At 34.3% G+C, this 22,176-nt stretch overlaps 1 protein-coding gene across 4 annotated transcripts in view; it reads left to right on the forward strand.

The window, feature by feature from the left end:
• The window catches only part of GLRB (glycine receptor beta), a 174,095-nt gene that overhangs the window by 140,893 nt on the left and 11,026 nt on the right, over nucleotides 1-22,176 (forward strand). For all 4 annotated transcript variants that reach the window (XM_073017688.1, XM_037993215.2, XM_008000094.3 and 1 more), the window contains 5 exons: nucleotides 3,087-3,316; nucleotides 3,419-3,501; nucleotides 5,751-5,891; nucleotides 10,758-10,910; nucleotides 20,027-20,319. In XM_073017688.1, coding sequence (XP_072873789.1) covers nucleotides 3,087-3,316; nucleotides 3,419-3,501; nucleotides 5,751-5,891; nucleotides 10,758-10,910; nucleotides 20,027-20,319 — 900 coding nt within the window. The remainder of the gene's footprint in view (nucleotides 1-3,086; nucleotides 3,317-3,418; nucleotides 3,502-5,750; nucleotides 5,892-10,757; nucleotides 10,911-20,026; nucleotides 20,320-22,176) is intronic.

A 22,176-nucleotide genomic window follows, 5' to 3' on the forward strand; every position in this document is an offset into this window, starting at 1 on the left:
AGTTCTAGGTTAATCCTTTACACTGAGTATTTTATTTAATCCTCACGTTAGGATATATATATGTAGGTATATACTATATTAGGAAACTTAGTTCAGAACGGATAAGAAACTTGCTCAGGGCCAAAGCTTTTAAGACTTAGAGGTGAGCTCTTAATCAGGCCTTTTATATTTCCAAGCCCATGCTGTCTCCATTATACAAGCCTTTATAAATTAGGTTATTATAATTTTTAAAAAAGTTATTTATGATCGTATAAACACTAAACATGGGGGTTGACTATAAATAAAGTGTTCTTACATTATTTCTAATTTTCCCATAGATGGTTTTTATTTTGGCAAGGCTATGTAGGGCTTTTCTCTATCCTGCATGGCTTTCTGCTGATTAAAATGCTTGGACTTAATATACTGATAAAAAATACAAATGTATTATTGAGTTGTGTAGAAACATTCATAAGATTTCAAGAAGGATTTAGAATAGTAAACTTCACATGGAGAAACACTATTAAAATTCCTATAGAAATTTAAAAACAAAGCTTATTTTGGCATGTAATTTTAGATTAGTTAACCATACCACTTTGAAAATAGGTAGAACATGGAATTATGCTTCCAAAACTTGTGTGCATGCATGGACATTTTAAGGGGAATATTGTATAATATAGGCTTAATTTATGAACTTTCACCCCAAAAATATAGAATGACTTCTTTTTTAGTTATGCAAAATATGCTGAAGTTCAACACTAGCATTTCTTTAATTTCTGTCAGATAGTATCATGAATATTATTATAAAATACTGCTATAAAATCTTTAGAAATTAATTACTGAGAGGCCAACCAGCATACATTCCAAAAGATATTTGTTTTAGTCTGGATAAAGAATACCAATGAGTGGCCAAGTATGGTGGCTCATGTCTATAATCCTAGTACTTTGTGAGACCAAGGAGGGGAGTTTGCTTGAGCCCAGGTTTTTGAGACCAGCCTGGCCAACATAATGTGATATCATCTCTATATAATTTTTAAAAAAAATTACCCAAGGCTGAGGGAGGATCGCATGAGCCCTGGAGGTTGAGACTGTGGTGAGCTGTGATAGTTTCACTGCACTTCAACCTGGGCAACAGAACAAGACCCTGTCTCAAAAAATAAAAATATAAAACTAAAGTAAATAAAGAATACCTATAAAGTTTTAACACTCTTATATCCCTATACATATATGTAATATTCTATTAAAAGGAGATAAACTAATATTAGACTGAAATAAAGCATTCTAACTCTGGAAGCAACATTGGCAATGTTTCTTGGCAGCTATATCCAAATAATACTGAAATACTCTTGTCAAGAATAAGGCAATATCTCAACTGTTATTTATTTTCTATCCATCCCTGTTTCAGAAATAGTTGAGGTATATGATAACAAAAAATACAATGAAGTAATTGAGAAAGAACTAAACGTGTAAGAGACATACAATGATAATTGCACCAGGATATGAGAGAGAAATTGTTAATGCAATTGGTAGTAGAGTTAATGTTTAGCTTCCCAGCTACAAGACTAAAAGAAAAACACAATTAAGTCTTATTTTCCAGTCATATGAAGCATATAAAAGCATCAGGAGAGCATTTTGATAGTGTAAACTCTGAGGATTAAATGTGATTTTTGTAAAGCACTTAACATTAAGTATACTTAGCACATGGTAAATACCTATATAATGGTATGATAGTGATATATTTCCAACAACTTAAAAATTAAATAAGGAATTCATCCTGTGTACTTTCATATCAGGGTCATTGATCACAATAAAGGGTCACAGCTTTAACAACAAGTATGTAAAATAGACATACACAGTTTCATCTGGTTATTTCTTATACTGAACCTTAATATCACATTAAGGACATAATATTTTATCATATTATGAATGCATATTTTAAATATAGCAATTAAAAGTTATAGGATTTTGGTGATTTACCTTGATAAAACACAGCACCTAAAGGCGGTGATATGTTTAGGCTGTGTCCCCACCCAAATGGCATCTTGAACTGTAGCTCCCACAATTCTCACATGTTGTGGGAGGGACCTGGTGGGAGATAACTGAATCATGAGGGCAGGTCTCTTCCCTTTTGTTCTTGTGATAATGAATAAGCCTAATGAGATCTCATGGTTTTACAAAGGAGAGGTCCCCTGTACATGCTGTCTTGCCTGCCACCATGTAAATCATGCCTTTGCTCCTCCTTCACCTTCTGCCATGATTGTGAGGCCTCACATGCCATGTGAACTGTGAGTCAATTAAGCCCCTTTCCTTTATAAATTACCCAGTCTTAGGTATGTCTTTATTGGTAGCATAAGAACAGACTAATACAGAATGTAATAGAATAATTTGCAGTGTGTATATTTCAAGGAAGTGTTTTAGCAGATAATTTGAAATGAATTCTATTGGGTGTTCAAAATGATGTTAAGTGGCTATCAGCCACATGCTTTGGCTAAGGTAGTATAATTCACATTTTATTAGAAAATGCTTGAAACTAATGTGTGTTTCCTCTAAAGTAGAGGGCCATGCATGTCTTCCTGCAATGGATAAAAACTTTTGCCACATTGTATCTGTTGAAAGCCTTCACTCCATGAGTGAAGGTTTTAGTCTTGGACATTATTGAATTAATTTTTGTAGGTGTCACAATGATCATCAGATATTAAGTAATAATCTAAATTTCATTATGAATTTTAATTTTAAGATATGTGTATACTTGGACAAAAAATTTTGAGGAAGAATGATAGTAATATTTAGTGATTCTCATGCTTTTATGGTACTACCATCTAATCAACTGTAATTTGTGTTTATATAGAGGTAAAGGAATTATCAATAAGGTTATATTCTGATGTTTGAGCTAGCAAGTGCTACAGAATGTCTGCAGAGAGGAATTACATAGAGACAAGTGTCTTTATTACTGCTAATGGAGCTCTCCTTTAGTGATGCAGTTGTGATCCTGGTTGAAGAACAAAAATATTTGTGCCACTAATCATTGTAACTCCTTTTGTATTGGGACTGAATAAGTTCTAAAAAAAGCAACAAACATACACATGTGCACACATGTATTTTTTCTTCAGGACTATAGAGTTAACATCTTCCTGAGACAAAAATGGAATGACCCCAGGCTGAAGCTCCCCAGTGATTTTAGGGGTTCAGATGCACTGACAGTGGATCCAACGATGTACAAGTGTTTATGGAAACCTGATTTATTTTTTGCAAATGAAAAAAGTGCCAATTTTCATGATGTAACCCAGGAAAATATCCTCCTCTTTATTTTTCGTGACGGAGATGTCCTTGTCAGCATGAGGTACTCTTTCATATTTAATATTTGTGCATTTATATTTTCCTTCTAAAATCAATGGATGACAGAGTATATTAAATTATTTCTAAGACCCATTTCTGCTTTCAGGTTATCTATTACTCTTTCATGCCCTTTGGACTTGACCTTGTTTCCCATGGATACACAACGTTGCAAGATGCAACTGGAGAGCTGTATGTAAATGAGAACATAATTGATTATGAAAATAAAGTGTTTAATATGTCTGGGTAATACATTCTACTGACATCTTAGATAACTGGTAAAACTAGTGCTTTGATTATAAATAGTCATTAAAATATTTAGGGAAATTATAGTTACTCTTTTATTAATACTATATTAAGCTGTATTAAGATAAATCATTTTTGTTCTAGTCTTATTTCAGTTCATTGATGTAGGTGTATATTTCTAACATTCCAATTGCCATTATTATTTGAGTTAGTAATATAGACAATGTAAAAGAGAAAATCACGTCCTATTTTCAATAGCATTTCTGATGTTAAAACCAGATTTTCTTAACAGAAAATTTGGAAAACATTGAAAAATATTCTGTAAATCTAACTAAGCATTCATTTTCTATGAACGTAAAAAAATGTAAAAATGTTTTTTACAAAATTGTATTTTTTATGTTTATTTGATCATATATTTTTTCAGTTATTAAAAGGTATACTAGGTGTATTAATTGAAATTATTATTTATACAACGTACTAATTAATTTCCCATGATGCTTATCTTTTGAAAATAAAAGTAAGACATAAGCCTCGAAAAATTAACACAAATGCAAGGAATGTTTAACCTGAATACACAGATCATCTTATAATAAGATTGTCTATTTCTTCAGAGAGTAAAGAATAATTACCGGGCAAAATATGTTGCATATATGTTCTAGGTTATATGTCTAAAGTTACTTTGTGGTTGTTTTTTAAATAATGTACTGAAATGGGTCCTAAATTTGAGCAGTACTTTTTCTAACTATAAAATGAGATTTTGCGCATGTAAGTGTATGTGTTTATATGTTTGCACATGTCTATGTTTATGTATGTATTGTATATGAGTGCCTGCATGTCAAGATGTACTTGTATAAAACTTCCAACAGTGCATTTACGTTTTGATACCATTACTGGATGCACTGAAGTATTACTTTCAAAAATACATGCACTTTAGAGTTTGATAGTAGACTAGTGTATGCTGTAAAATTCTTTAAATTGTAGCCACATACCTAAGCCCAAAATGCGTGTGCTTCAGGATGCTGAAATGATGCTGTAATTATATCCCTTTGAGGGATTATTGTATTAGCCTTCTATGGTGATGCAACTCCTTTAGGGAATTTTGCAGTGATTATTATTATTATTATCATTTTTACTATTTTTGAGACAGAGTCTTGCTCTGTCACCCAGGTTAGAGTGCAGTGGTGCCATCTCGGCTCACTGCAACACCCACGTCGTGGGTTCAAGTGATTCTCCTGCCTCAGCCTCCCGAGTAGCTGGGATTACATGCGCCCACCACCGCTCCTGGTTAATTTTGTGTGTGTGTGTATGTGTGTGTGTGTATTTTTAGTAGAGATGGGGTTTCACCATCTTAGTCAGGCTAGTCTCAAACTCCTGACCTCGTGATCCACCCGCCTTGGCCTCCCAAAGTGCTGGGATTACAGGTGTGAGCCGCCGCGCCCGGACGATTTTTTAAAAAATTTAGATGTTTCCATGATTACATTTCTTTTAAAAATTCCAGGGAGCGGGGCTGGGCGCGGTGGCTCACGCCGATAATTCCAGCACTTTGGGAGGCCGAGGCGGGCGGATCACGAGGTCAGGAGATCGAGACCATCCTGGCTAACACGGTGAAACCCCGTCTCTACTAAAAATACAAAAAACTAGCCGGGCGAGGTGGCGGGCGCCTGTAGTCCCAGCTACTCGGGAGGCTGAGGCAGGAGAATGGCGTAAACCCGGGAGGCGGAGCTTGCAGTGAGCTGAGATCGCGCCACTGCACTCCAGCCTGGGTGATAGAGCAAGACTCCGTCTCAAAAAAAAAAAAAAAAAAAAAAAGTTTCAGGGAGCGTATTACATAACCGTAAATGTATACATTCAGAAAGCTTGCATCACTTATTTATTACCTTTTTATTGATGACCATTAAAAAATAATTCTGACATAGAGAAATAAGTTATTGTATATGATGTCCTAGGATTTTAACTCTGTGCAATATGCTTATTATTTAAACTTGTTCTTTCTTTAAGATGAATATCTTTAACGCTTGTACTAGTATTTCCATTAGTGCCATGGATTTTACCTCTTTACATTTTAAACGACAATTTCATATAAGAAGGTCTTATTTTCTTTCCTTTGCTATGTTTAAAATTTGGATTACTAAAATATTTTTAAAACGTTATTAATTATATTTTAAACTAACATATTTATTTACTTTTGTTTATAGTTGGTTACACAACTGATGATTTAAGATTTATCTGGCAGTCAGGAGATCCTGTGCAATTGGAAAAAATTGCCTTGCCTCAATTTGATATCAAAAAGGAAGATATTGAATATGGTAACTGTACAAAATACTATAAAGGCACTGGTAAGTAATATTCTTTAAATAAAACTAAGTTCTATTTCAAAGATACATTTTAATTAATACATAGCCAAGGGGAGAGTGGAAAAGAAGGGGCCAAAACTTAAAATTAAATTAGCAAGTAGTTTATCTTTACATTCATATGTTTAAGTCTTTCACAGAATTGTATTCACTAAAGTTTTTTGAACTTTTAATTATTAGATAGACATGCTTGATTTTTCTTTATGTAATTTTCGTAGCGAGAGGTTTTTAATTGTTTATGTTAGTAATGAAAACTCTTTCAGGTAGTAGTTTTCAGACGTTGTCAAGAAATTCTCCTTCTGGCAGGATTCCATTTGGGGCTGAACATTTTAGATCTAAACAATATAATCTATATATGTTCACTCATTGTTTTTGGGTAGTTTTTAGATGGTGGTTGACCATCTAAAATAATTTTTAATTTTAAAAACCATTTATCTTTATGCTATGCAGGAAGCAGTAAGAGTGTGAAATAGTTGGACATCAGTAAATATTCCCTGTACAGTCTTCTTGACCTAGGTCACAGAACAGCCAATTATGAAAAGGAAAACAAATTAATCTCATTCTTTAAATTATGTGAGTTTTTGCAGAAAGTACAGTACTCACTACTCCATACTGTCATAATGTGATTAGTATTCAACCTTTTATTATCTGCTGGTAGTTCTAAGTTAGCGAGGGTTTTAGATATTGAATATAGTGTTATTTCACTTAGCAATATAAAGAAGATTATTCAATTTTGATTATTACATGAGTAATAATCATTTCAACATGTAAATTATTGCACAATTCTAATTCTGCTTTTGGAAGTAAATCATAACAAAAACATTCAGAAATAGACATAATTAAAGCTTTATTGTAAAATGCATGTTGACTTGAAATAGTAAAATGTATATAGTATAACTGTGTAAAACTGAGAGAGATTAGATGTTTCTAGAGTGCTGATAGAATGAGCTAGAATGCTGTCCTCATGACATCATCAAGACCACATATAATTTAAAACATTCCTGTTGACATTAACAGGTGGAGAGAACATTTACGTATTTACAGTGTTGTGATAAAGACAATACTAGGCCGCTTGAGGATACAGTTAAACATTTGTTGTTGACTTCAAGATACGTTAGCAAATGATATAACTTTAATATGTAAACATTCCTTCTTCTTAAAGCTTATAGTACATCAGGAAAACAGAGATAATAGTCAAATATATTGCTAAATAATTATTGAGGTTTTTAAAATTAAAAAATGGAGAGCTATTAAAAATTTGACCATCAAAGTATTCAATGAAGAAGTCATAGATAGTTAGATATGAAAGTGATCTAATTGATAATTCTGAGCCAGCTCCTTTATTTAGCACATAAAATAACTGAAGAGCAGAGTGAATAAACTACTTATTAAATTAGTTATTACTGGTGACTTATTACTTATCAAATGTCACCAGGCAAATTACTGTCAGCCATGGGACCAAGAGTAGTATTCCATCTCCCTTTTGTACTTCAAATTAAGAAGACTATAGTTGTTAGAGATTTTTGAGACTGTCGTATAAGAACGCGTGTTTAGTAGATAGGTTTTTGATCTCTTGCTATATCCTAGGCATTGTTTTTAGTTCGTTGCAGTAATTATTTAACTTAATCATCCCAACAATTCCATGAATTAAGTACTTTTATTATCCTCATTGTACACATTAGGCTAATGAAACAGACACTTGCCCAAGGTCATACAGTTACAGTGATTGTGTGGGAGAGGGAGTCTGATACTGTTACACGATTAATTCCTGTGGATTCCTATTATACTTTGAAGATTGTTACCCACATCCAGATTGTATGCGTGATATTTCAAAAAGAGCAGTGTCTAAATTGTTGTGAGAAATTTGAAGGAGACCCTATCAGAGTTTTAAATTTCTTAGAGATGAAAATGACACTAGTGATTTTATTTGTAATTTTGTGTAATAGCATATGATTATATAATAGCGTTGAAAGTCCTAGGAGTGTTCATTTTTTTTCATTTTTAAGCTGTACTTTAAAAAAAAAGTCTCCATTTGGGGACTCAGTAGTGAATAAAAGAAAGGTCCCTGCCCTTTAGTGAGCCATATTTCAATGTGGTAAACAAGTAAAAAAGTAAAATATAATTCATTTTAGTTCTTAGAATAAAATTAGAAGGTTTGCTGTGGTAGACAGAATTTGGGGGCTTACTCACGAGTTATAAGTTCTTTTGTGGAATTTTTTGAGTCATAAATAATTCACTGAAATCTAATTAGCCACAGAAAATAACAACAAAACGACTTATGCCTAACAATATTTTTTGGCACTTAGTATGTTTCAGGGACTTGATCAGTACTTTTATGAATTATCATATGAATGTAAGTAAAATATATGTTAACGTTTGGATAATTAGAAATCTGTTTAGAGAAACAGACATTGAAAATACATGCAATAGTTAACAGTGTAGAAAAATGGGAAAGTATAAATATATATATGAGCATTACATAAAAATGATGGCCAGTATTTAATTTGTATGGAAATAATAATGCAGTTTCAACTTTATTAAAATTATGCTTTTTATGATTATAAAAATAACAAAAGTGGAGAAATATGTGGGAAAGCAAGTATACAAAAATACTCAAATTGGAAGCCTGAGTGAATAATGGAATAAAACTTCACAGGAAATAGAAAGTAAATTGAATTTGCCCAGTGAACATTTATATCAATTAGCTGCCCACCTGCCTCTCATAAATGTAACAATACTAGGAAAAGATCAAAAAAAGATCAAGAAATGTTTCTCATAAAATTTTATGAGCAAATCACTATAATATCCAAGCATGTATTTTACTGCTAAATGCATCCAAGTCTTGTGAAGCTCCCCTGGTGGGTGCCTTCATAAAAGGGACATGATGGAAACTTGCTTCAAATCGCAGGACTCATGTTAATGGGCTATCATTTAAACATACTAGGATGGAATGAAAAATTTTATTTTAAGCTGTGCTGCTTTGTAGTAAATCGTTATAATATTTGTGACAACTGAGACTACCTAAAAATATATAATTTGTTGAGAAACGTTTCATATGCACTAGGTGAACAGAAAACTAATTTGACTTCATGATGCTATTACAAAGTGATGTACTTCAGAATCAGTTTTAGGAAATACTTTGAGCCTTCTTAATTGTAGCAATTGTACTTATGAAAGATTCTATTTTTGAAATATTGCACATGATTGTTAGTTAGAAACATATGTTCTTATTTGTCCAGGCAGGGAGTTGAGGCAAATAGTGGGAAAAGCAAAAGAAGAGAGATTTTTCATTGTTATGTTTTTTACATCCTTTTAAAATCTGTGAATGACTTGATATATTGCCTAATTTTAATGAAATTCAACTGTAAAAAAGAAACACTTGCATTTCTTGTCTTTAATATAATATGGAAGCATTTGGCATAAATAGAATTTACTTCAGTCAAAAGCAACAATTTTTGTTACATATTAGCTGTACTGTCTGTGTAACCTCTCAGAGGTGGCAATGATTCTAAATCACACTGGGAAAAGAAAAGATTTCTAATCTATTTGTTGAGGATATAAATAACCATTCTTTTATTCCACATTTATTAAGGTCCTATTCTGTGCAAGTACTGCTGTAGGTGCTATTAATGAATAAATATGTGGATTATTCTTGTGTCAGATATATGTATATTCTTCCCAATTAGGAAGGCCGGGTAAATATTATTTTTAAACTATAAAATAGGAAAAAGTAACATTATTATTTCCCCCATAATTGTTTCATTTATTTATTGTTCATTAATTTGTTTCACCATTTTAAAAATTATATAGTTTAAACAGAAAACGATTATAGATATTTTATTTTGCTATTTATGCGTAATCTTACATTTGTAAAATGGCAAATGACATTCTTATCTAAATTAAGCACTTTCAGCATTACATATTATATTTAAATAGCTAACTGAAAAGACCACACGTTTAAGAAATAATCTCGAACATCTGGAAATACCTTTTCTATTTGAATGCAGTACTGTGAGCATATTCATGTTACTATTTCCTTTCTCAAGGCAGCAAAGGCTATTGTGAGGCTGCCTATAATTGGTGATTAATTTGGGGGACTAGTTGATGTCATGGCCACTCGAGAATTAGGTTGTAAAACAATTTCTGCCTTGGCATTTGAAAATGAAAGTTCTTTCCTTCAATTGGAGTACCTTTGAGAGCCCGAAGTAGAGGTGGGTAAAGTTTTGAGAGGCATATCCAATGTTTGCAGCATATACATCTTTCATGTATATGGATTGAAAACACTGATTTCTTATACTTGCTAATGTTCACTTCCAATACTTTCTTAATTTTTAAGGTTTATCTATACATGAGAGTCAGTGTAGACTGCCATCCATCCTACATAAGAAGTGGTACATGTGGCTGAAAAATTATACCGATAAGGTGTAGTCCCGGAGTGTTTTTTTTTTTTTTTTTTTTTTAAGACTTGTTCTACTTTGATTTACTACTGCCTGTATGACTCCTTTAGATCATTGCCCTGAGAGGACCCACGGGTAAGGAAAAGTTCAACTCTATTGCCAGTTCTCTGAACAATGACCTAAAAGGCTAGACACTGACACAGTGGAGCAGCATGTGGGATCTATTTCTCAATGTCATAATGAAGTTGCAAAAGGTCAGCTGAAACTAGTTACATAATGTCGCCCTTTTAGATCACATAAATTATATATCTGCAAAGAAAAACTTTTTTTTGAGGGGTTTACTCTATGAAATTGCCTCAAATAGAAGTGACTTACCATTTCCAGGTCTGTCATTGATGTTTGCGATTCTGTGTGGGTGAAAACCTCATGCCTTGAATGTGTTTGCTTCTGAAAGGCTACTACACATGTGTGGAAGTCATCTTCACTCTGAGGAGGCAGGTCGGCTTTTACATGATGGGGGTCTATGCCCCAACCCTGCTCATCGTGGTTCTCTCCTGGCTTTCCTTTTGGATCAACCCGGATGCAAGTGCTGCCAGAGTGCCCCTGGGTAAGGTGTTCCATGCTTTTTTGTCACATCAGGAACAGATTATATCTTTATCTAACTTACCATATAATCAAATACTTTGAAACAATAAGTTTTAGAATTGTTAGCAACCAATTTCACTGTTTAAAGACTTTCTTGAAAACTTGATATTGAACTGGATTTTCTCGATGTTTATGCACTCTATAATTAAGCTAAGTTTCTCTTTTCATGTCCTTGGAGTATTATAAGCAGTTAATCTATTTTTCTGTCATGAAATAATTATTTAGAAGTGATTTTCACAGATAACTATGTCTAAAACCTTCAGTAGTGCCAAACTTAAAAATGAATAACTATTTTGAAGGAAACCTTCCTGAAAAATAGTATGTATTATCACATACTCTTAGGAAATAGTAATATAATTTGTTTTTTTAAAAAATTATGAAAAATTATATAGCCATCATTTTCTCAACCATTGGTTATTTTGTGCTATATCAGGGCTGGTTGGCTGTCCCTTGAGGGCCATTGCTCTCCAGTTTATTTTTAATGCTTTGTGACATAGAAATGCCACCAGTCTTTTGAAAATCGTGTCTGTATAATGGCTAGAAAGCCTTTGCTTAAGGAAATAAGCAAGAGCCCTTCCTATGGATAAACTGAATAAACTTCAAAATATGTACATTGTGTCAACAAATTTTGATTGATTGGAGTGTTTCAAAATTCTTTATTACTGTGTATCTGTGTGTTTTTCTGAATATCACCTGGAACTCACACAGGTAAGACTGTGATATGTCTGACCTCCTCAGTGAGTACGTAGTTGCTTCATTTAAATTTTCTTCCATCAAACAGGCCTTGTGCAAATCTCTCTCCTGACTTATCGGAGGAATTAAATGAAATACAGATTTTAAAGAGTGGGAAACTAGGAAAGAAACCATGAAAATGGCAATGTAATCTGAAGAAGAATTCGTATTTTTACACCTAACAGAGATCACACAGACCAAATCTATAACCAAAAATGTAGGAAATTTCATCATGGATAAAAACTATGTATTATATATATTACATTTACTGGGAAAATAACCAAAAAACCTGAATTTAAATTCTTAGACTTGTCAAAAATATATATTTCTCTCAAATAATTTTTGTTGTTGTTATTAGAAGTTTCTTATGTTCATGCAGTGATATAAATGTCAGGCTTCCAAGAACACTTTGGAGACATCCCAATTTCTGACATATCCTGTAAGAATTTTTCATCTGCATTCATTGCAGGACTTCTGAAACCAGGTCCCTGAGCTGTGACTTAATATCCAGGAGACATGTTATGTGGAGAAGCGTTCAGAGACTGAAAGTCCGTCTCTAGAGTTAACCTGGGTTTGAAAGCCAGTTCTGAATTTACTAGCTGTGACAGGTTGGACAACAGACTTAACTTCTTTAAAAACAACTCTGCTGAAATATCAGCGGGGATGATATAAATACCCAAGAAGCTCCAGAGAGTATTAAGAAAATGAGTGAAAGCCTATATTAACATTCAGAAGTTAATAATGAGCTACATTTTTATATTGCTTTACAGTTTGCAAAGCACTTCTACATATTTTGATTCCTTCAGCAAATATTTGTTTTGTGCTATGTGCTAGGTACTATTCAAGAAGATGGGGATGTTGTTAACAAAAAAGGTGGCTAATAAATAGTTAATAAAATTCATTAAAACACGTCTTAGCTTCAATGAGTATATATGTTATTGGGAAGAAACAGACACCAAATAAATGTAATATATCATATGTAAGATAGTGATGTAAGATAGCAAGTTTGGAGGTAGCAAACTGCTTGTTAGAAAGGCCTCAGTGAGAGGGTGATACCGGATAGAGACATGAGGAGGTGAAGAAATTAGTCATTTCTAGGACAGAGTGGGCCAGACAGTGATCATCTGGGCCGCATTCCTGAGGCAGGAGCATGCTTGGGCATTGCGGAGACAAGGAGGCCAGTGTGGCTGGAGCAGAGCAAGTCAAAGGGAGAGTAGTGTGAAAGGAGGTCAGAAAGATAACAGCGATGAGGCGTGGACTACGTAGCATCTGCTAAGACATCCTGATGATTTTGAGCTTTTTGTTTTTTGTTTCTGTTTTTGTTTTTTGACGGAGTCTCGCTCTGTTTCCCAGGCTGGAGTGCAATGGTGCAATCTCGGCTCACTCTGCACCGGTGGCATGAGCCACCACACCGATTGTAGTTTTTATTCAGCATGAAATACAAAGTTGCTAAAGGCTTTTACACATGATCTGACTTAAATTTTAACCAGATCTCTTTGCCTACTTTGTTGAGAACAGAATGACCTGGGGCAAGGGCAGAAGCAAGGAAAGCAGTTAGGAGACAATTGGAATAATTCAGGTAAATAATCATGGTTTGGGCTAGTGAGTAGTAGTGCAGGTACTGATAAATATTTGATGATGGGGCCGAGACCAGTGGCTCACCCCTGTAATCCCAGCACTTTGGGAGGCAGAGGTGGTCGAATCACCTGAGGTCAGAAATTGGAGACCAGTCTGGCCAACATGGCGAAACCCCATCTCTACCAAAAATACAAAAAATCAGCCTGATGTGGTAGCGGACGCCTATAACCCCAGCTACTCAGGAGTCTGAGGACTGAGAATTGCTTGAACCTGGGACGCAGAAGTTGCAGTGAGCTGAGATTGCACCACTGCACTCCAGCCTGGGCAACAGAGTGAGACTCCATCCCCCGTCCCCCCCCAAAAAAATTAGATGATGGATGGTAGTGAAGGTTGAGATAAGAGATATTTGTAGGTATGTTGAATGTGAGATTAAAGAAAGTAGAATCAGGGTTGACTTCAAGATTATTTTGGATGAAAAACTAGAAAGATGAAATTGACATTAGCCGAGATGGGCAAAGGTGCAAGTAAATACAGTGGGTTTGAGAAGATGGGCAGGCCAGGAGCTTTGCTTTAGATATGTTAAGGTTCCAGTGTCACTTAGGTGGAGATATCAGATAGGCAGTTGGATATGCAAGTCTCGGTTTAATTGGACGTTTCAGAACTGGAGTAGGAATGTAAACTTTGTCAAAATATAGATGGTTTTCAATACCTGGTTGGAACCACAGGGGAATGAGTGTAGGTAGAGATATCTACTTCTAAGAGGGACTGAGAAAATGAAGAACAACCAGTATGACGGGGTTTCCTAAAAGTCAAGTGGAGAAAGTATTTCTAGGTCAAGAAAGTGATCAACCAACTGTTCATGGATCAATGACTTTTAGAGCTAAAGGTTACCATTAGGTTAAAGAAGCTGGGGAGGTCACTGGCGTCCATGGACAGTTTCTTTGAGGTGCGAAGAAAGCCTGATTGGACTGGCTTCAGGAAAGAAGATGAGGGGGGATTGGAGATATTTAGTATAAATAACTCATTGGAGGTTGTTAGCTGTAAAAAGAAAAAGAATAAGAAAATAGCTAGGGTAAGAATAAAAGTCAAGAGAGTGTTTTTCATTTTTTAAAGGTAGATGAATTCATAGTATGTTTAGTTTATTTTTTATGAAGAACAACCAGTAGTGAAGGAAACATTGCGAGATGGACAAAGTGCAGGAGCAGTGACTTGAGAAAGGAAGAGGGGATTAGATCCAGGAAATGGAGCTATTGCCCTTTGCTAGGAGCAAAATGCGTTTGTCCCAAAGGTAAGCAAACTCCTGTGAGTAGACATTTGAGGTTTGTGGGCCATATAGTTTCCGTTACTCCATTCAACTCTGCTCTTATATGTTCTATGATAAAGCAGCCACAGACAATATATAACTGAACAAGTATGGATGTGTTCTAACAAAACTTTATTTGTAAAATAGATGGGTCAGATTGGCCTACAGGTCATAATTTGTTGATCCCTTGTTCTTAGTATCAGAAGAGAAGGCAGAGTATATGGACACAAAGGGAGGTAGATTGGTAGATATTTAAACAGTTGTGTGGGCTACCTCCTCTTATTTGGTGAATTATACCAATTGATTTCTAGATGTTAGATGAGTTGTGAATTACTAGAACAAAAAGTATTCGTAGTACTCCCTTTTCCTTTTAATGTCAGGCTGTAGTAGTAATGTTCCATCTTTCATTCCTGTTATTATTACATCGTGAATTTTCTGTTTATTTTCTTGATCACTCAAGCTAAAGCCTTTTCTATTTTATTGATATTTTCAAAGCACCAGCTTTTATCTCATTAATTTTCTCTGTATGTTTATTTTCCTTTTTATTGATTTTTAGCTGTGTTTATTATTTCCTTTCTACTTACTTTGCATTTGATTTGATCTCTTTGTAATTGCTGAAAGTAGGACTCAGATAATTGGTTTTAGAACTTTCTTCTTTTTTAATATGAACATTTACAGTTGTAAATTTCCCTGTAAGTATTGCTTTAACTTCAGTGCACAAATTTTGATATATTATATATTCATCTTTCAGTTGAAATATTTCATAACTTATCTTGTGATTTCTTCTTTGGCCCATGGATTCTTTAGAAAGGTATTTAGAGTTTCTCTGGGTACCTGAATATGATTGCTTTCTAACTTAATTCCATTTTTGTCAGAGAATATACTCACTGACATCAATTCTTTTATGTGTATTGAGACTTTTTTTAAGCAGCCCATTCTAGCCTATGCCTCCTGATAAACACCATGTGCACGTGCAGTGTGTATTAGTCATTGTCTGCTCTTGTGTTCTGTATCATTACAGTCAAGTTGGTTAGTAACTCTGTTGAAATCTTTTATCTCTTTTGCGTAGTTATTGTTATTGGTGAGAGATGTTAAGATCTTTAATTATAATTATGGAATTATGTTGCAGGTATTTGGAAGGTCTGTTATTAGACCCCAAATTATAATTTTATCTAAAAAGAAAAGGAAGTAATACTGACTCATACTAAATTTCAGGATATCCAGTTAATATAGCTGCTTTAATTCTGCATATCTTTCCTTACTCTACTATTTTCCCCCTACATTCTCCCAAAGGATTAAATAAATAAGTTTACCAGTCTCTTTTGTTATGGCCTGTAGTTTTTATTTTCTGGAAGTTAGCAGACAACATAGAGAATAAAGTAATACTTTAAATTGCCCTAGATTCATTTTCCTTTTTTAAAAAATTAGTTTTGTATTCTACTTTTATTTTTCACCCAGCCTTTTTGTGATTAACTTTCCCCATTGTTAACAAACATCAAAGATTCCCTGGCGAATTTTAGGTAATGACTTTTGTCTTAAGCTATTTCTCCAAGTATGGAAGTAACTATGCACGGAACTATTGAAGTAATCTTTTGTAATACTCTTAACTAAGTAAACTATACTGTATCTTTTCCTGTTACATAAAATACTTTAGTTGCTGCTAAAGGGAATACATTTTTTTGACAAATAACTTTCAATTATAAATACAAAAAGATTAATAATTTAGGTCAAAATTTCCTTTCCTTTTAGTATTCTTTAACTAAAAATTATGAAATGATAATATGCTAATATAATGTATTAATAGTAGTACTGTTAAATGCATTTTCATTTTATTAACAGCAATTTCAAATGTACAAATTTGGTGATTATCACAGTATGAGATAAATTATTTGGAGCTTAGACGGGAGTTGGCATGTGTGCAATTGCAGTTGCTCCTTGACCTGCTCTGTTGATTCATGGCATTGGTTATGAATAGCAAATGCCATACTGTATCTGCTTTCCATTTCTTTTCTTTTCCTTTTTTAAACTCTCTTTTCCTTTCTTTCTTCCTCTCTTTTCTTTCCTTATTTTTTCTTCTCTTTTCTTTTTCTAGTTTTCAATTTTTCTCTTTGCACCAATACATTCCTAGTATATATGCTGTTAGGGAATTATTTTTCAGATTCTTCCTCTGTGATTGGCTGGACAAGAAATCTGTGGACATGCAATTCTGTCTCCATTTTGATGAGCTAAATAACTTCAACCCTGATTTGTTTATGGAAGATTTTGTTCAATTCAACCTCCTTATATAGCTTATTTTTTAATAATTTAGTTTATTTCATTTGTTGGCTTTAACTTTTCATAGACGAAGACTCTACATCTATTTGTAAGAGTTAGTATCAATTTCATGACATTTTCCCAGATTTGAAATCTAGGTTTGATTTTGGAGGAACAGTGTAACAAATAAGGTCTATATAATTTAAACATGTTTTAGAAATATTTTACCAAAGAGTCCTAGAATTTATTAAAGAGGAGCATCAGAGTAATTTATTAAGAACATAATATTAACACTACAAAAATCATTTTTTTTTTTGAGATGGAGTCTCGCTCTATTGCCCAGACTGCAGTGCAGTGGCGCAATCTCAACTCACTGCAAACTTCGCCTCCCGGGTTCAAGCGAGTCTCCTGCCTCAGCCTCCAGTGTAGCTGAGATTACAGGCATGTGCCACCACACCCAGCTGATTTGCTTTTTGATTTTTAGTAGAGACTGGATTTCACCATATTGGTTAGGCTGGCCTTGAGCTCCTGACCTAAGGTGATCCACCCACCTCGGTCTGCCAGAGTGCTAGGATTACAAGCATGAGCCACCGCACCTGACCAAATTCCACACTTTTATGGGTAATGGCTTTAGATTTCTTTCTGTTTATAATTTATTAAAATTTAGATAATTTCACCATGTACCATTTAACAATGAAGTAATCCCATTTGAAGGCTATATTATGATAATGCTAAAATATATTTACAAAGTAGCATTATTTGCTCAGATTTCTTATTTTTGGATAGAAAATGCTAATAGGTAGTTTCTATTATAATATGATTTTCCCAAGATAAGACACATAGTTTATGTTCACCTTCTTCTTAACTTCTTCAGTTTTCCTTCTTAAATCTGATATGATAAAATCTTCAATTCACTACCATTGTTTCTAACTGAATGTGTGGAATTATGAATACTCTCCTTTTCCCTCCAAAACCTATAAATATTCTGTCACTCCTTTTAAAGACAACCCTTTCATCTGTTTCTTCAGTCAGTCCCCCTTTTCTGACACCAAAGCATCTTTACCTCACAAAGTCCTCTCTCTTTTCAGACATCTATCTGAATGATATTGGCTAATCTTTTCAAAAAGTTCTTTCACATTCCCAGGTGCACTGTGCTGTGTCATGATCATCGGTTCTTGTTTCTTGACCTTTATCTAATCTTTCAATGTTTTCCTGACAAAGTCATCTTCTTTTCTATAGGCCTCTCCCATCTTTTTATGGAAACTCTTCCAGTCATCCTGTTCATAACTTTGTCTCAATTTTTTTCTTCTTCCTTGAATCAGTAACTCTTTTCAAATGTTTTCTCTAAAATTCTTTCACATCTGTCCCATAATCTAGGTCTTCATTTCCTGGTACTTTGTTTCCCCAACTACTATTTTTCTTTCTCAGTCTATTTTGTATATCTACACCGAAGTAATGCTACTTAAACATTCTTTTGATAATGTAATTTCTCTTTCCTTAATTTCAAATTTCTGAATATTCTCTACCAAACATGGTATAAAAAGCCATTACAGAATTCTAAAGGTCTTCTATAATCTGAAATTATTCTCTATTTCATCATAAAGTTTCTAATCTATCAGGATAAATATTCAGGTATACAACTTAGCTTACTAAAATTTAATATCTTCTAGGTTATTGATCAGCATGAAATGCTATGGAAACACAAAAGGTAGTGTCAAAATAGTTTATCTCAAGGAAATAAGTTAGGCTTGTTTTTGAATGGTAATTTGACTCACAAAATTTGACAAAGAATAGAAAAATTAACTTAGAATGACAGTTTGCCAAGTTAATTCCCATGGTTATAATCAACTGTAGTTTAGGGCAGTAGTTGATAAGGTATTGGATTTTTATGTTGCTTTCCACTTCCAGGCTAGAAAACATTAAGACCTACATTAACTTTTAAAATACAGTTCTATTAATTAGTTCTTAGTTTTCCTCAGGGCCAAGGATATTTATAGTAAAAGTAAACTAGGAGCTTATCAAGTTGTTATGTATTGAATATTGTTTTCATCCACAGAAATTATATTTGCTTAACATGTTTCTTTCTAATAGAGAGTATCTTAGGTTCTTGAATGCAAAATACATTTTTTAGAAGCTTCTGAAATGATGCAATTGGTATATTTTTCAATGTTTAACTGATTATTAATACTAATATAGTACTTATAATTTCGTGGGAAGGGAAAAGAGAGTCAAGCAGACATTTAATTATTATGGTGATGTATACATTAATTCTCATAAGTGGCCAAATCTAAGAAGAAAAAATTATACTCAACCCAGTATGTGAGATGGACTCACAGAGTCAAGTCAGATCTGTTTTCTCCTTCAAGTAAAGTGAGTCTCCCTTGACATTGAATGAGTTTTCTTTTCTGACTCAGCATGTTCCTGATAGCCCATGTCAACAAGTTATAACTACAAAATACATTTCATCATCTCCTCTCTTGAAAATACGAAGGAAAAGAAAAGGGGAGCGGAATGAGAGAGAGGGTGGCATTTGAGAAGAGAAAGAACAATAAATTATTGCAATTCTTCTTTGGAGTCTGACAATTACTTTACTTAAATTCATATATAATGTGTTAGCTTTCATTGAAAGGTTACCATTACATGGAGCAGACCTTTATTCCTTTCTTTGGAAATCTGGAATCATATGTTCTCCCTAAATAGGAATATTTCCTATTGTGTCTTTTCTATTAATTTTTCTTATTATGAACCTTATCAAAAAATTACTTTGTATGTTCTATTCTTGCTCTTATTTAGTTGCTCATGGGGACAAAACTCAGCTCCATAACTGAAATCTTTCTCAAACAAAGCTGAAAAATAACATACATAATCTGTCTAATAAGAGATCTCTGTGTCTTCCTCAGACATACTATACGGTAGTTTTAGACATCTTTAATATCGAAAACAGGTCCAAATTATATTTTTATACCCTGATTTAAATTTCTATTTATTTTTTAAAATCCTAAGTATTTACAAAATCCTCAACCATAGTCAATAATCCTTACATAAAAGGCATGTACCTATTATTTCTCCTAGTCTTTGAGCTTTAAGGGGACCTGACAAATTGTTCATGGTTCATTGGAAGGTACTGGAGGTGGATTTCGTCAAAGAGTAACGACCACAGAATGTCTCATAGGGATAAAAAGCAATTTTCATTCCTCTTTCTGTTTCTGTAGGTATCTTCTCAGTCCTCAGCTTGGCCTCTGAGTGTACAACCCTTGCTGCTGAGCTTCCCAAAGTTTCCTATGTGAAGGCTCTTGATGTTTGGCTCATTGCTTGCCTTCTCTTTGGGTTTGCTTCCCTGGTGGAGTATGCGGTGGTCCAGGTGATGCTGAACAACCCCAAAAGGGTTGAAGCAGAAAAAGCCAGAATTGCTAAGGCTGAGCAAGCAGATGGAAAAGGTGGAAATGCGGCTAAAAAGAATACTGTGAATGGAACAGGGACTCCTGTTCATATTAGCACTTTGCAGGTAAGGATAAAATTATCCCATGAAATCATTTCCCCCAACCTCTTCATAGTGTCAAGAGAGAGATCCTTTTGTGTATGTGACAAGTTTTGATGAAATTGGCATTTGCTTATTTTTCTCTCACAGCTGAAAAAAAACTGAGCACAACACACTTTTTGGGAAACGTGCTTTTTAGAAAACATTCAGAACATTTAGGTCAAATACCACTTAAGAAAAAAAGTAATGCCTTACTAAATTTTTTGAGAACTTTCCACTGAGTTTAAGGATTCAAGTCTGCTTTGATGGTCACCATTGAATATGGAGACCTTGCTGGAGCACAGAGCTTCCTATTGTTTCTCATTCAATATATCTTAATGAAACGCCAGAGGACCGTGGGGCATCACTGATCATCTGCCTTACATAAAAAGGCTTGGAGAAGCCTATGCTCATGATTAAATCACCCACCATTCCCCATTAAGTTAGAGAACTTCACTTGGAGCATGTCAGGAAGGCTACTTGTTTATTGGATGTCTGTCTCAGGGAAACAATGCCCTCAGTTAGGAATCTGTCCTGCCCAGCAGTGAGTGGCCGGAGAAGGAATATTTAAGATTTTACCCCATAACGCTGTCTTGTCAATTGATTATGGGTCTAAGAATAGTGGACAATGATAAATCTCAAAGAACTAGGCTGTGTAAAGGATTGAGGTTAGCTGTCCATTTACCCCAATGTGCCCTTCATAGATGCCCTCTGGATGGGTGGACCAGTCAACCAGAAGACCATTTCTATTGAGCTAAGAGCAGTAAATTCCACAGAAGACCAATAGGTCCATTCCATCCTACAGCCTTGAAAATCTTACCTTCCATGCTTTTCCTGTGGTCTGACAATTACTCTATCAGTTTGTTAATTACCACTACTCACCTTACCTAGAATGCTAGACGAGTATACCACATGTGGTTTTTAGGTGCAGAAGCAAAGGAACCATGCTTATATGGTGCTGCCTGTGGCCTTTAAAAAACTGTTTAAGTCATTTATACTCATTTTCTGAGCCTAAAGCCAAGACCCTCTGCAAATACTTAGCTGAAACCTTTAGGGAGGCTTCTTGAGGCCTTATAGCTCCTTTATGCCTTTCATGAAGAATAAGGAGAAAATTCGCATTACTCTAGTGCTATCTTGGCCTTAAAGATGTCCTTAATATATCTTTTTCATACTTCTACCTCCAATATTTCTATTTCATTATATTTGAAATGAGTTTCTTGCAGAGAACATATAGTTAGTGTTTGGTATTTAAACTGCTCTGCCATTCTCTTACGTTTGAATTGGTATATTTAGATCATTTCCATAATGTAATTATTGATACAACAAGGCTTTACTCTGTGTTTTATTTTTCTTTGTTTTGTTTATTTTGGTTTTTGTTTCCCTATTTTCTTTTTCATTTTTTCTTCTTCTTCTTTTTTTTTTTTTTATTTATTTTTTGAGGCGGAGTTTCACTCTTGTTGCCCAGGCTGGAATGCAATGGTGCAATCTCGGCTCACCACAACCTCTGCCTCCTAGGTTCAAGTGATTCTCTTGCCTCAGCCTCCTGAGTAGCTGGGATTACAGGCACCCACCACCATTTATCTGGCTAATTTTGTGTTTTCAGTAGATACACTGTTTCTCCATGTTGGTCAGGCTGGTCTTGAACTCCTGACCTCAGCTGATCCACCCACCTCGGCCTCCCAAAGTGCTGGGATTACAGGCATGAGCCCCCGCACCTGGCCCTCTTTTACCTTTTTTAATGTAGCTTACTTGAACATTATTTTTGAATTTCATTTTGAGCTTTCTGTGTTGTTTTTAAGTGTATGTCTTTGTTTAACTTCTTTAGTGGTTGGTCTGGATAAGATA

Source organism: Chlorocebus sabaeus, chromosome 7, assembly GCF_047675955.1.
Source record: "Chlorocebus sabaeus isolate Y175 chromosome 7, mChlSab1.0.hap1, whole genome shotgun sequence".
NCBI lineage: Eukaryota > Metazoa > Chordata > Mammalia > Primates > Cercopithecidae > Chlorocebus > Chlorocebus sabaeus.